General features: G+C 35.1%; 1 protein-coding gene across 1 annotated transcript; it reads left to right on the top strand.

Annotated features, from left to right (window-relative positions):
* Positions 1-12723: 12723 nt before the first annotated feature.
* LOC148868660 (peroxidase 4-like) lies at positions 12724-14316 on the top strand. The gene is made up of 3 exons (XM_088968057.1): positions 12724-13027; positions 13157-13351; positions 13593-14316. The coding sequence occupies exons 1-3, from the start codon at positions 12809-12811 to the stop codon at positions 14085-14087; spliced, it is 909 nt and encodes a 302-aa protein (XP_088824183.1). The 5' UTR covers positions 12724-12808; the 3' UTR covers positions 14088-14316.
* The last annotated feature ends 1509 nt before the right edge of the window (positions 14317-15825 follow it).

Here is a 15825-nt window from a genome sequence, read left to right on the forward strand (position 1 = left end):
ATATTTATAAAATAATAAATATATTAAAAATTAATTAATTTAAAACATTTCATATAAAATAATAAAATATTAAGTATTTATTACAATTATTAAAATTTAATATAATGCATGGAAATTTAATAAGTAATAATAATAAAAAATATATATTAATTAAAAATATTTATTATTTATTAATTACCATTAAAAGTAAATTAACCACTAAGAAACTATTAAAATAAAAAATATGATTAATAAATAATAATTAAAATTAACAAATTATTAGTTCTTTAATAATGAAGAATAATAATAATAAATTAATGATTGGTATTTAATAATACTTAAACTAGCAAATAAATTATTATTAATTTCATAAGTACATTAATAAAAGATACTAATTTCTAAAATATAATTGAATAAATATTAACTATTATTTAATTAGTTGAAAATAATCATAAAAATTTAATCTAATTTTTAAAATCAGTCAATAGTTAACTACTAGTGAAAAATAATATAAAAAATTAAGCTAAATTATTTAATTTCATAAACTAATTATTAATAAAGTAACAATTATGAAAAATAAATAAATAAATACTATTAATGAATTAATAATTAAGTAATAATTTAATAATTAATATGGAGACCATATCAAGGACAAATATGGAATTATAATGCCCGTACAACTACCAATAAGAACTCAACACTTAGTCAACTAAACTCTCGACTCTTTGATTTTTCTTTTACTTTTTAGCATTCAACTAGGGGATTCCATAGTTTGGTTAACCGAACCATGGACAATTTTTGCAAACTAAACCGGTCCTATTGGTTTTTCAATTTTGGATTTATATAATATTATATCATAAATAGTAAATCATATATAATATATTATAAATATTATAAAAATATATAATATAGTTATAAATAAATTATTACAAATATAATATAGGCATATATATTTATATACAATATATAAAAAATATGTGACATATACATAAAATATATATAAAGTATATATATAAATATATACTATTCAGTTTGGTTTACCATCGTTTTTTTTTTCTAGGGTAACAAAAAACCAAACCGGTCCATTAGTTTTTCAAAAATACCAAACCGAAACCGAACCGATCAGTTCGGTTAACTACATTTTCCGATTCAGTTTTCTCGGTTCGATTTGATTTTTTGGTTTTTCATAGACACCCCTATTCAACACTAATTTCTAGTGTTTTAAAAACAGACCTGGAGGCCAAATCATTTTTGTCTTTGGGTTGCCAGTCATTAGCTTGATCGACTAGGTCAGACCATGTCACATCAGCCATATGGAAATTCAAATATATAAATATATATATATATATATATATATATATATATATATATATATATATATATATATATGTATGTATGTGTGTGTGTGTAGGAATGTATAAACATGTATTTTATCAATAAATAATATATAATTATGTTTTACATATAATATATGAAATAGTTTATAATTAATTTATGTTTTTTTTAATTCGTTTTAAATTTTTTATTTGTAAAAAATATTAAAAATTGCAATTCAAGGCCAAAAAGGGTTTTTTTTTTTCTGCAAAATAATAGCAAGGCAAGGCTTTGGGACATAGATCTCAAAAAGTTACCCAAAATTAAAAAAAAAAATCCCCTCAATTGAACATTGGACTGCAAAATCATGACCTCCTAAAATTTGCATACATAGTATGCAACCTATGATTCGGTCACCGGGTTGAACATGTCAACGATCCAACCATCCAGTTTAGATGGTTTCTTACCAAGTTAACATTTTTTTTGACCTTTTTTTGGGTTTTCCTTAAACTGAAACCAAAATCTTGACTAGGTGGCAGTTTGAGCGATTCAATCGACCATGTCAATGACGAGTTGAAAACACTACTATTTTCAACACAACTAAAATGATCCTAAGCTATAGAAGTATGGTTTGAAACTCGAGAACAAGTCATAACTTATTGACCAAAATGGTTGAACTATTGATAAGTTTTACCTAATTAGGGTTCTGACAATTAACTTATATGAAAACTTTTAGAGCTACAACTTTGTGCTTGGTGGTCAGATTGGGGTGATATTTTTTATTTAATTATGGGGTAAATTTTCGTGATCCAAGCACTTCATGGGGTGAAGGCACCTTGGCTTATCCATTTTACCAAAACACCCCTTTTTCTGCCTCAAAATATAATTTTTATCTTTTTTATTTATAAAAGCTTAAAAATGAAAATAAAAGTATATAATTTATTCTATATAATATATATATACAATACCAATGTTTAAAAAGTTGGACCAAACCGGCTAATTAGACTTTAGTTAAACCATGACCATGTGGACTAGGATAACATAAGATATTTGTAGAACTTGGAAGTAGTAGAAGTCAAAATAATAAAAGCATACTAATATACATAATTAAATTGGTGGATATGGGCAGGAGTCCTTTATAACAACTTCTACCCATTTGGATAGTTAATTGTAACATCCATTGTTTATTAATTTTGCATTATCTAGATTGCAATATGTCAAAAGAAAAAAAAATAATATGGAAAAAATTTTGATCAATCAAGATTCACTCATGAATTTTAATAAATAATATCTGATTGGCTATCATGTTTATAATACCATTTGATCGGTCAAAAGATTTTAGAATATAATGTCTTTCGGCATGGTAGTCGAACCTTATGTCAAGATTATATCATCTATCAAACCCAATTCTAATATCATAGTCAAACCCAATTCCAATATAAGAGTGAAGAATTACAATGAAAATAATGGGATAAGGATAAGAATAATTGATGCAGAGTCATAATTAAGCACTGGTTCCTCAACAGACGAGACGACATAAATGAGTTAATTAGGCTTGACTTTTCCATTGGGGAAGGTCCGTGCTTCTAAATTTCAATTGTTCAAACAATAAATGCTCAGCCCATTACAGGAGAGCGATCAGTGGGCGCAAGAGTTATACAAACACAGTTACAGAAAACGAGTATATTGTAAGTTTGTTACGATAAGCTCTACGTAGCTTGCATAAATATCCGTATACATACTCTCTTAAGATGAGAATGAACTCGTCGGATTCAATCCTCACAACGTAACACCTCTTCAGTTCACACCATCTTCTTCACAGCCACTTGCAAGGCTGTATTATAAATATCTTCATATATACTTACATATTTTAATTCATTGATAGAAAGACATTTTTAATGCACAGGTCCAAGTGACTGTGAGGACTGTGTGAACATGGTCTTGTGAGGAATGAATCCGATCTCGATGAGAACACAAATCAATCATTAGTGACGATAAGTAGAAATGGCTTGTTCACGAATAACATAAATTTTTCTATTTCCACCTTAATTTCCATCTTGTTCATGGCTGCTGCAACAGTGTCCTCTTGCTCTCTTTCTCCTACCTTATATGATCAAGTGTGACCCAGGGCCATTGCCAAGGGTGGAAGAGGCAGTGCAGAAGGAGCGGCGCATGGGCGCCTCCTTGCTTCGTCCATGTGAAAGATATATATGGAAAGATATTTTTAATTTCACATTAATTGATTTGCCTTGTGCTGTAATTGATCAGTCGGGAGGCGTCTGCCATTCCATGGATTGACGCAATCTTGGTCACTTTTTTTCCAAGGGTTGTGAATTGTGATGCCTCAATTCTGCTAGACGGAGCTCCGACGAGACCAAGAAGACCGCTCCACCCAATAACAACTCTGTTAGAGCATAAAATAAGGCTTCTTCCGTTGACTAAATCCGCCAGGACCCCAGTCGTGTCATCTGCAGACATCTTGGTTGTTGCAGCCCGCGATTCTGTGGCTTTGGTGCATTTGCCTACTCATTTTATATTAATGTCACCACCTAACTAGTTTTCCAATTTAATTATTAGTTACCACAAATTCCATACCAGATACGTAATTACATTACATATATATGACTTCTGATCAAACTCTTAATTTACTGATAATATTAATTGTTGGGTTATATATTTTTAACTGAAAAACCCATTACGCAGCTAGGCGGATCGACCTATAAGGAAGGTGCAATTAGGGAGGAGAGACTCCATGGCTGCTTACCGGCCGGAATGGGACTACTGACCTCTCAGCATCATCATTAACTTCCATAAAGTTAAACAAAAGTGCTGAACGTTAGACAGACATAGTGGCGCTATCCACAGCATCACTAACTACTCATCAGGTTCATCCACAATGGATTTATATTGGATTGGATCAGATTTAATTAATATATAATCTTATTGATAAAAGATAAGATTATAAGGGCCAATGGATCAGTTTTGGATTGGAACCAATTTAAATTAAAATTAATTTGAACAGATTGAAAGCTCCAAATTAACATTGATTTAAACTGGTCCAAAATGGTCCGGATCCAGCACTCAATGGGTTGAATTGGACCTGGTTCATTTGTAATTGACTCGTATTGGATCGGTTGGATTGGATCAAATTTGGTCCAATTGAAACCCCTACTCTCCCTTTCTTCTCGAGCTAATGCATTTCTAATACAATAATGCATAAACTTGATCATTATAATTAAAAAGCCATGGTTTGTATGTGTTAGTTGTTGGATTTTAATCTCATAAGAGATTAAATCCAATGAGTTTGATTGGTCAATTACATAAGAAATTGCACTTGCACACTTGATTGAAAAATCAGTTTTTCTCTTACAAAAACCCAGTTTTGAACTTGTCCCACATTGGAAAATTATAAGTTTTGTTTTCAGAATTTCAATAGGAGTTGATTTACACTCCTTAGAATTAGTAGAGGAGAGTATGGGGATTCGATACCGTGCAACACGTGCGCGCGTGTATGTGGCACAATGAGGCGCTTTAGAGGCACACTTTGAGTAGATCGTGATGTACGACTCTGATTTTGGTGCGTTGATGACCGTTGATCACTGTTGATGAGATCAACGGTCACGATTCAATCGGGTGTGATCAAGAGGCACAATTCAAAGTTAATAGTCACCAACTGTTGACTACTTTTTAAACAGTCACAATTTCAAGGTGCCTTCTCTAAACCAGTACCTACCTTTTCTTCATACTTCTTCACAAATTATTTAAGGAGCATGAATCAGACTCCAAAACACACAATTTCGAAATTCACTCTTTCTCTCTCTCTCAGTCTAGTCTGCTACAGTCTCACAGAAGGTTTCTTTGGAGACTCTTCAACTTTGCTGGTTGCAGATTCTCGCCCAAGGCTTTGTTGTATCCTGGAAACGAATTTGCCTGTAACCCAACAGCAAACTCAATGCAACTGAGTGGGGGCAAATAACGTTCTAAAGACAGTGTCTTCAGATGCGTCTCAGAGCTTCTCCTCCAAAGTTACAGTGACCCCTTATTCTCCAACAATTTTAGAACGTTATTCTGCAATGGAGGCGGAAGCAAACATGACTTCGATCAAGATGATGAACCAAGATCTTGTTCGACTAGACCAGTTTGATGGAGCAAATTTCAGCTGATGGCAAGACAAGATATTCTTCTTTTTGACCACACTGAAGCTATACTATCTGCTGGACCCAAATCTGCAATCACTTCCTGAACCCACTGACAAAGACTCAGAGAAACTAAAGAAGGAAAGAGTAAAACGGGAAGAGGACTCACTTCTGTGTTGAGGACACATACTGAATGCCTTATCAAACCAGATCTACAACTTCTACAAGGAACTTATATCTCCAAAAGAAATCTAGAAGGCCCTGGAATTCAAATACAAGGTGCAAGAAGCAGGTACGAATAATTATCTTATTGTAGAATACTTTGACTTCACCATTAACGACCATAAACCTATACTGGAGCAAGTTCATGAACTACAAGTGATAGTCAACAAAATTTGATCCCTTAACATCATCCTTTCTGAATCTTTCCAAGTGGGAGCAATCATTACCAAACTTCCACCTTCTTGGAAAGGTTACAGGAAGAAGCTTCTACACAAGGCTGAAGAATTTACCTTGGAGCAAATTCAACAACACCTTTGTATTGAAGAAGAGTCTTGAATTAGAGACAGTAGAGATAAGACCTTGACCGGTATGCTGAACCCTAAGGTCAATTTTGTGAAAAATGGATCGAAGAAGACTAACCTTGCATTACAAGTAAAGAAGAATGATGGGAACTTCAAGAAAAGCAAGAATAAGAAAGGATCCTGCTATGTTTGTGGAGAGAATGGGCATTATGCCCGAGTCTGCCGATATCGAAAAGGCGGAACCAAGTCTACAAACATGGTAGAAGACAATCTCGTGGCCATGATTATTGAAATCAATATGGCAGAATCGTCTTCTGAATGGTGGTTTGATTCAGGCACCACAGTCCATGTTTGTAAGGACAAGTCCTTGTTCAAGACATATGAAGAAGTGACTAATGGGTAGGATGTACAGATGGGAAACCAAACATGTGCCAAAGTTGTTGGAAGATGTAGTTTAGAGTTGAAGTTCACATCCGAAAAGACACTGACTCTCCTAAATGTTCTCCATGTTCCTGATATTATAAAGAACTTGGTCTTAGTAAATCTTGTTTGTAAGAGGGGATTCAAAGTTGTCTTTGAATTCGACAAACTAATCCTATCCAAGAATGGGATGTTTGTTGGAAAGGGATATGGTTGTAATGGTATGTTCAAATTAAGTATTAATAAGAAAAAATTTATGCTTATATTATTGATTCTTTCTCTTTATGGCATGATAGATTAGCACGCTTGAATTTTAAATCCATAAAGAACATGAGCAAACTTGGTATAATAGTTAACAGTAATGAATTAACTAAAAAATGTGAAATTTGTGTAAAATCTAAAATGGCTAAGAAACATTTTCCTATTGTTGAGAGAAATTCTCAACTTCTAACTAATCCATTATGACATCTGTGAACTCAATGGTGTATTAATTAGATGGGGTAAGAGATACTTCATAACAATAGATGACTTTTCTAGGTACACCTATGTCTACCTTATGAGAACTAAGGATGAAGCCTTTGACATGTTTAAACTGTATAAGACTGAAGTTGAAAATCAACTAGAAAAGAAAATTAAAATCCTTAGAAGTGATAGGGGTGTTGAATACTTTAAAAATGAGTTTAATTCTTTCTGTGAAGAATTTGGAATAATACATCAGTGTTCTGCTCCCTATACCCCTCAACAGAATGGCCTGGCTGAAAGGAAAAATAGAACACTTACAGAAATGATAAACTGCATGTTGTTAAAAGCTAATGCACCCTTAAACCTGTGGAGGGAAGCACTCCTAACAGCCTGCCATTTACATAACAGAATTATTTCTAGAGTTAATAACAAATGCCCATATGAATTATGGACAGGAAGAAAGCCTAATTTAGCATATCTAAAAGTGTGGGGGTGCTTAGCTTATTATAGAGTTCCAGATCCTAAAAGAACCAAATTAAGACTCAGAGCTAAGAAAAGTATGTTTGTTGGATATGCAGAACATAGCAATGCCTATAGGCTTCTAGACTTAGAGTCCAACATAATAATTGAAACTAGAGGTGTTGATTTTTTTGAAAATAAACTGTGTTCTAAATCTACAGAAAATGACAGAGAAACTCAGATCTCAATACCTGTTGATAATAATGAGACTGAAAGAAGAAATGACACCACTGTAACACCTACATTAGGACTTAGAAGAAGTTAAAGACAAAGAATAGAGAAACACTTAGGTTCAGATTTTATCTCTACTCAGTCAATTGTATTTTTGGTTGAGACTGATCGAGAGAAGATTTTAAATAAGATACCTATTGTCCTAAACATTGAAAATAATCCAAAAACCTATAGTGAGGTCATGACCTCTAAAGATGTTGCCTTTTGGAAGGAAACTATAAATGATGAAATGGATTCAATAATGTCAAATAACACATGGGTACTAGTAGACCTGTCTCCAGGATCAAAACTAATAAAATGTAAATGGGTGTTTAGAAGAAAATACAACACTGATGGGATTGTACAAACTTTTAAGGCTAGATTGGTAGCCAAAGTATTTAGTCAAAAGGAATGGATAGATTATTTTGACACCTATGCACCAGTGGCTAGAACAACTTCTTTTAGAACACTCATAACATTAACATCCATTTATCACTTGTCTGTTCACCAAATGGATGTTAAAACTGCTTTCTTAAATGGTGATTTAAATGAAGAGGTTTACATGGAACAACTATAAGAATTTGTTCTTCCTGGAAACGAGAAGAAAAGCTGTAAGCTGGTTAAATCACTATATGGTTTAAAACAAGCACCTAAACAGTGGCATGAGAAATTTGATTCTTGCATTCTAGCTATTGGTTTTAAACATAATAATGTTGATAGATGCATCTACTCAAAATTCACTGAAAATTATGGAGTAATTGTGTGTCTTTTTCTTGATGATATGCTTATTGTGGGTATAAATATGATTGGCATAAATGAAACTAAAAACTACTTATCCTCTGTCTTCAAGATGAAAGATTTAAGAGAAGTAGATACCATATTGGGAATAAAAGTTAAAAAGCATAGTAGGGGCTATGCATTAAGCCAATCACATTATATTGAGAAAGCATTTGAGAAATTTAAGCATTTAGGTTTAAAGAACATAGCACGCCATATGATTCTAGTATAAAGCTAGTAGAAAATACTAATAGAGCAATTGCACAACTTGAGTATGCTAATGCAGTAGGAAGCTTGATGTATGCTATGCTTTGTATCAGACCTGATATTGCATTTGCAGTAAGTAAACTCAATTGGTTTACAAGTAATCCCGGTGCAGAGCATTGGAAGGCAATTGGGAGAGTTCTTGGGTATCTCAAGAAAACCGTGGAACTTGGCTTGTTTTACTATGATTATCCAGCTGTACTAGAAGGGTACACTGATGCAAGTTGGATTACTGGTAATGGAGATAACAAGTCCACATCTGGATGGATTTTCGTCCTTGATGGGGGTGCAATCTCTTGGGCATCCAAGAGACAAACTTGTATATCTCACTCAACCATGGAATCCGAATTCATAACCTTAGCGGCTGCTGGAAAAGAGGCTGGATGGATTAGGAATTTATTATTGGATATAAAACTTTGGCCTAGTCATATGCCTCTAATTTCCAATTACTATGATAGTGAGGCAATTCTATCAATGGCCTATAGTGGTACCTACAATGGTAAGTCCAGACATATAAGTCTGAGACATGAATTTGTTAGGCAACTGATTCAAGATGGAGTCATCACTATAACCTATGTGAGGTCAAGTAAAAACTTGGCTGATCCTCTTACCTAGGGTTTAGCCAGAGAATTGGTAAGAATGACAACCTATAATGGTAACCCAACCTGTACTTAGTGACTGTTAGCACTGAAAACCATTAGTATTGGGTTTAATGGGTAACCCATTACCTAGTCACCTGTAATGGTAACCCAACATAAACTGAAAACCATCACTATTGGGTTTAATAGGTAACAACAAGTTACAGCAATGTGACTGTTAGCACTAACATTGAGAAATTTCCCATCACAACATAAACAGTGCTGTCTGATATGATGAGATTGAGATAAATTCTTAATGAAGTTCTGGAATGTGTCAAATAACGGAACACATAGTGGAACTTCACCTATGTGAACATAGAAGTGGTGCCGCTTCTCATGAGGGTTTGGGTTTGCTCTCGGGATTGTTCATGAAACCAGAAAAGAAGCACATGGTCATAACAGTGCTGAGTAAAACTTGAAACTCTTGCAGAGACTGGACATTTTTGTGTGTATAGGTGTCTCCAGTCTGTCTTGAGAGTAATTGGTTTAAGGTCTTACCACCAGCAACTTTGACAAGGCTCTGAGATAACTATACTAACAAGAGGTTTAAGTTAATAAACACCTTTTATATGCATAGCTATGTCATGTAGTTTGGATTGAGAGAGAACTATGTAATTGATCAATCAATATGGGAGATTGTTGGATTTTAATATCATAAGAGATTAAATCCAATGGGTTTGATTGGTCAATTACATGAGAAATTGCACTTGCACACTTGATTGAAAAATCAAATTTTCTCTTACAAAAACCCAGTTTTGAACTTGTCCCACATTGGAAAATTATAAGTTTTGTTTTCAATATTTCAATAGGAGTTGATTTACACTCCTTAGAATTAGTAGATGAGAGTATGGGGATTCAATACCACGTAACGCGCACGCACGTGTGTGCGGCGTAATGAGGCACTTGAGAGGCACACTTTGCTCGCACTTCACGTGGATCGCGATGGACGGCTCTGGTTTTGATGCGCTGATGACCGTTGATCACCGTTGATGAGATAAACGGTCACGATTCAATCGGGTGTGATCAAGAGGCACAATTCAAAGTTAACAGTCACCAACTGTTAACTACTTTTTAAACAGTCACAATGTTTGAAATTGTGACTGTTCAAGGTGCCTTCTCTAAACCAGCACCTACCTTTTCTTCATACCTCTTCACAAATTATTTAAGGAGCATGAATCACACTTCAAAACAAACAATTTCGAAATTCACTATTTCTCTCTCTCTCAGTCCAGTTTGTTATAGTCTCATAGAATGTTTCTTTAGAGACTCTTCAACTTTGCTGGTTGCAGATTCTCGCCCAAGGCTCTGTTGTATCCTAGGAACGAATTTGCCTGTAACCCAACAGCAAACTCAGTGCAACTGAGTGAGAGCAAATAACGTTCTAAAGACAGTGTCTTCAGATGCGCCTCAAAGCTTCTCCTCCAAAGTTACAGTAACCACTTATTCTCCAACAATTAGGTCCTACAGGAAAATGGTTATTTAATTTTCTTGCAGACTTGGAGAAATCTCTCTCAAGATAATGCATAACTCAAAATGGTTGAAATAATTTTAAGCTGTTGTGCGATGTTAGTAGTTTGGATGTTGTAGTCACGTTGGGTGATCCTACTGAATAAGCATACAATCACTATTCCGAATAACTTTGGCTGTTGGGAGCCTAACTTTCTTGGGAATGTGGAGTAAAATAGTAATTGTCCCCTATTTTCTTTAATCCAATCCAAGTTGAGGTTGATATATGACCACTTTAAAATTTAATATTTGCTTTCATTAGTGTAAGAATAGTAATATATTCTTGTGTAGCTAAGTACAACCAACCATATAATCATAATATATATATATATGTATTTGGATTTGACTTTTATGACCTATACAAAATCTTAAAAGCCTCCTATGCTTGAAATCAAACTTTCTCCTACTTAATTTTATTATGTTCCCAATGCAACGCTGCTAAGGTTAGTGTGAGACATGCTCACTGACCAAATCCAAATTTCCTACGCTTTCATTCAGCCAATAAAACTCAACTTTCTAAAATTTTAGTAGCCTTGTATTGGAATCAATAATTTGTAAAAACAGTTCAATCAAAAGCTGAAACCCTTCCAAACGGACCCTTAGTCAGATATGGGGTTGGTTCATGGCTGATGTAAAATTCTTTTACAAAGTTGCTTATAATTGACCTTACTGGTCAATAGGCAATGATAACTATGAGGATGATGACCCGATTAAAATTGCTGATGTGGATAGAATAGCCCATATGTATAGTGGCGGAGTCTTTAGGACATATATCCCGGGAAACACGCTATAACTGGGAAATCAAAGCCGCCTTCGATGTAAAGTGAAGTAACGTAGCTAGAAGTGCGGCGGAATGCGAGTTCACATCTCCGCGCCACAACGCCCCACAGTACATCCCCCATGTATTGAAAATATCTTTTGAAAGGATAATGACATCTTCGGGAATGATACTACATTAAGAGATGTTCTGGACATACGGTAGAGGCAGAGATATGCGGTGGCGCAGATGCGCTCCATGTGCATATCTCAGCGTACATACATGCATCGAAAACATCTTCTGTATTGTCATCATACAAATACAATACATTTTGGAATTGGAATATGCTGTGAAGCGGAGTAAAAATAAACTCAATATCTTCTTCTGTCCTTCCTCCATGGACGGGTCAATTTCTGACCAAAACCCACCGTTGCTAAATGTTAAAAACAAGTCCATTTTTCCAGTGAAGTTTGAAATATTGGATCACTAATTCATCAGTTTGTGGCAAGGTGGGGCAGAGACCTGATATGGATGCCCACCTGCTTAATAACTACTCAACCCAGTTGTTAGATAATTCAAACCATCTTACTGTATTTACTCTTCACTCTCTAAATTGCCAGACACAAGATATTGTTAAATTCATAATGATCATCGATCAAAATTTTGCGCAAGAAATCAAGTAACCATAATACACTAACAACAATTAAGATTTTTTTATCCTATTTATTTTTATTTATAAAAAAGTTATAAATATACTCCAACGATAAATGGGCAAATTATATATAAAAAACTAAGGAAGGTTTTTAAGGGAACCCTATCTGCAGACACTAATTATCTAACTATTAAGAGTAATCTTCGCTGACTATGTAGGATTATTTTAGGCTACTTAGATAGAAATGCTTTCATGGTAGACAACATAATAATGCATGGCGATCGAAGATGAATATTCATTCCATTTATCTGCACCTAACAGAACAAAATTAAGCCAATATTCAGGGTGAGTTCACCCTGAAAATCTTATTTTACAAATTGTGTTCCATTTGGCAGTATTTGTAAATGGCTTAAGACTTTTCCGCTTGAGAAGGTCCGCCCATGCTCTTAGACTTTGGACAGTTCAAAGTATTAATGAACCCAACACAGACACGAGAGCGCATGGACATCACACACACTCACTCTAATCTCTTGTTTTGAGCCTATAAATATCATCCATTCCATTGGCCGGGCTGTGAATTAGACGAATACAGACGCCAATACGTCGTTACTAGAACTAATACCCTTAGGCCTTAATAAGCTTGAGTGGAAATGACTTATTCAAATAGGTTGTTTTGTTTCCACCTCTGCAACATGGTTGCTTTAGCGATCATAGCTTCCTCTCACGCTACTCTCTCTCCTACCTTCTATGACAAAGTGTGTCCCCAGGCCTTACCCACCATTAAGAAAATGGTTCAAGCAGCAGTGCAGAAGGAGCGTCGAATGGGCGCCTCCTTGCTTCGTCTTCATTTCCATGATTGCTTCGTCCATGTAAGATGTTGATGAGATTAATTGGTTTTGCTTCCACTGGCCACACATTTATATTTTCCTTATCATCACTTTATTACACATATTCTTGACATGCCACATCATGTAATGTTAATGCTATTGTTATTGTAGGGCTGTGACGCTTCAATTCTTCTGGATGAGGCGCCGGGTATTCGAACCGAGAAGACTACTGCACCCAATAACAACTCTGTTAGAGGATATGAAGTCATAGACCAAATCAAATCTGCAGTGGACCAAGTTTGTCGGGGGCCCGTGGTTTCCTGTGCTGACATCGTCACAGTCGCGGCTCGGGACTCTGTGGTTGCAGTGCGTACCCATCCATTCTCTGCATCCTACTGATCCTATAATATAATAAGTTGAAGAAATGTTTTAAAGTTGTAAATTAAGCTCATTAATCTTCATCTGATGCATAACAAAGTTAACTTTTTAGCTGGTTTTGCAATGATGAGTGATCACTATTGCTGTAATTGTACATGTTGGAGGCTTGAAGCTATATACTCTTCAATTGCTGACCATTATTACGTTGTTGGGTTGAATATGTTTACAGCTGGGTGGACCGACATGGAAGGTACCATTAGGGAGGAGAGACTCGACGGATGCTTACCCGGATGAGACCAGCGACCTCCCTGGACCCGCATCGAGCCTCTCCACACTCCTCGCTAACTTCAAGAAACAAGGACTGGACGCTAGAGACTTGGTGGCACTCTCGGGTGGTCATACAATTGGATTAGCACAGTGCAGATTTGCCCGACCAGAGCAATCAGATTGCTGCAGAGGTGGCCAAACTTTGGGACCTCTAGACTCCACACCTACACACTTTGACACAGTTTATTTTAAGAGCTTGGTGAAGAAGAAAGGTTTTCTTCCCTCAGATCAAGCATTGTTTAATGGTAGCTCTACCGATTCTCTGGTGAAGATATACAGCTTAAACCCAGGAGCTTTCTCAGCAGATTTCGCCAGATCTATGATTAAAATGGGAAATATAAGGCCATTGACCGGAACGCATGGACAAATTCGTGTTAATTGTGGGAAGCGCAACTAAAAGCAGAGCAATCGCGCTGTGGGTCGATCTGCTTTACTAGCTACGTACATATATACATTTTCATCAAGGATGAAATAAGAGATTCATCTCTCATCTGTGAAGAGAAAGATGCAGATATTGATCTCATAATATAGCTGTTAAGAAGTTGGTTATATAATCGTTATGCAGTTGATAATAAGAAAAAAAATAAATAAATAAATAAGGGATTAATAGCATCTATTTACAAATATACCAAAGAGTGGTCCGCTTTATGATATTGTGGTCTGGCTGTCTGATAGAAGTGGAGCATCGCGTTAAATACTAATGAAAGAAGTAGATAAATAGGAAGAATCGTGTAGGGTTAAAATTGCGCCGTTATTAAATAGGAAGTTTCGTGTTGGCCCGGCTCAAATTTTTAGTTTTATTAAACAAAAAAATATTAACTTTACGACGCTGACTGATCTAACAAAAACTTGTTGCTGGCACTAGTCATCCATTCTATAGCTCATGAAGAAAAATCTAACACGTAGTGTGTGGGTTGGTTCCCTTCTCGGCTTCTCGTCCTTTCCATGCGATGCAAATTTCAACCTCAAAGTCGAACACTGGAATTTGCTCGTATCAACAGAATTTCTCTTAAAAAAATTTTATTCATTTTTCTGTGTTCTGATTAATAGTTATAAAATTTACTTATATGTAGCCAATCAAGATTTTACATATGCACGCCGATGAGTTAATATTAATTAAACTCACTCCATTAGTATCATTCAGCTTTGTCTTGGCAATTGACATTTGTCCATGTAAATATAACCCAACATACAAAGTATAAATGAATCTTTTACATCACTTTTATATGTAAGATAGATATATAAAATATATTTGAGGGCCTTGTTGAGTAAGAATCCTCCAGTAATTGGGGCTAAGCCAAACCCTGCACAACATCACTGTTCACTAAGGAGTGAGCATGGCAGAACCCACTAGTCCAAGCCAGATTCTTGCTAAACGGGTTGATGTTTTACACTTAGGCCCGTTTGCTGTTCCATAAGTTAGTTATCCAGGTAAATGCTAAATGATGTTATCTGGGTATGTCTTTCTTGGAAAACATTTACCCAAGTAAGTGTATTTGTATATGTTCTTTTATTTTTCAAGTAAAAAAGAAAATTATCATTTTAGCCATAAAAATCCATTATTAAATGTAACATTTTTGTCCTATTTAAGTGTTGGAATCTTTCCCCTTGAGTGGGAAAGTTATTTACCACCTACCTAGTAGATGTGTATATCTAAGAAAATAAACTTTTCCTGGTCCTCACATTAATCTGAGAAAAGAACATGTGATTATTGGTCAATGAGAATCAAAATCCCATTGACCAACTTTCCCTCCTCTCAAAATCCAAAAAAAAAAAAAAGAAACCCTTGGAATTGGAGTTTTGTCCTCACACCTCTGGCACCCTTGCACTAGGTTCATTTCCATACCTGTATTTTTTATTCATGGGAGATATTCCCAATACATGGCTGCGATGATGAGATACAAATTCCTATGCTTCTTACAAACTTATTGTTAGGCCCACCCTTAACAGACATGTTTAGCCTCGTGGCTTTGGACATCTATATTGACAAAGTAAGGGATATTCAATAATATGGTCTCTTTTGTTTTTGAAAGCAGAAACAATTACCACATCAGTAAAATTGCATATTTTTTTTGTTGATGTGATAATTGTCATGGTTTTTAAAAATGAACCGGTCAGGGGTCCAGTTACTGATT

This window comes from Nelumbo lutea, chromosome 2, assembly GCF_056320005.1.
Source record: "Nelumbo lutea isolate HS-2025 chromosome 2, American lotus-T2T, whole genome shotgun sequence".
Classification (NCBI taxonomy): domain Eukaryota; kingdom Viridiplantae; phylum Streptophyta; class Magnoliopsida; order Proteales; family Nelumbonaceae; genus Nelumbo; species Nelumbo lutea.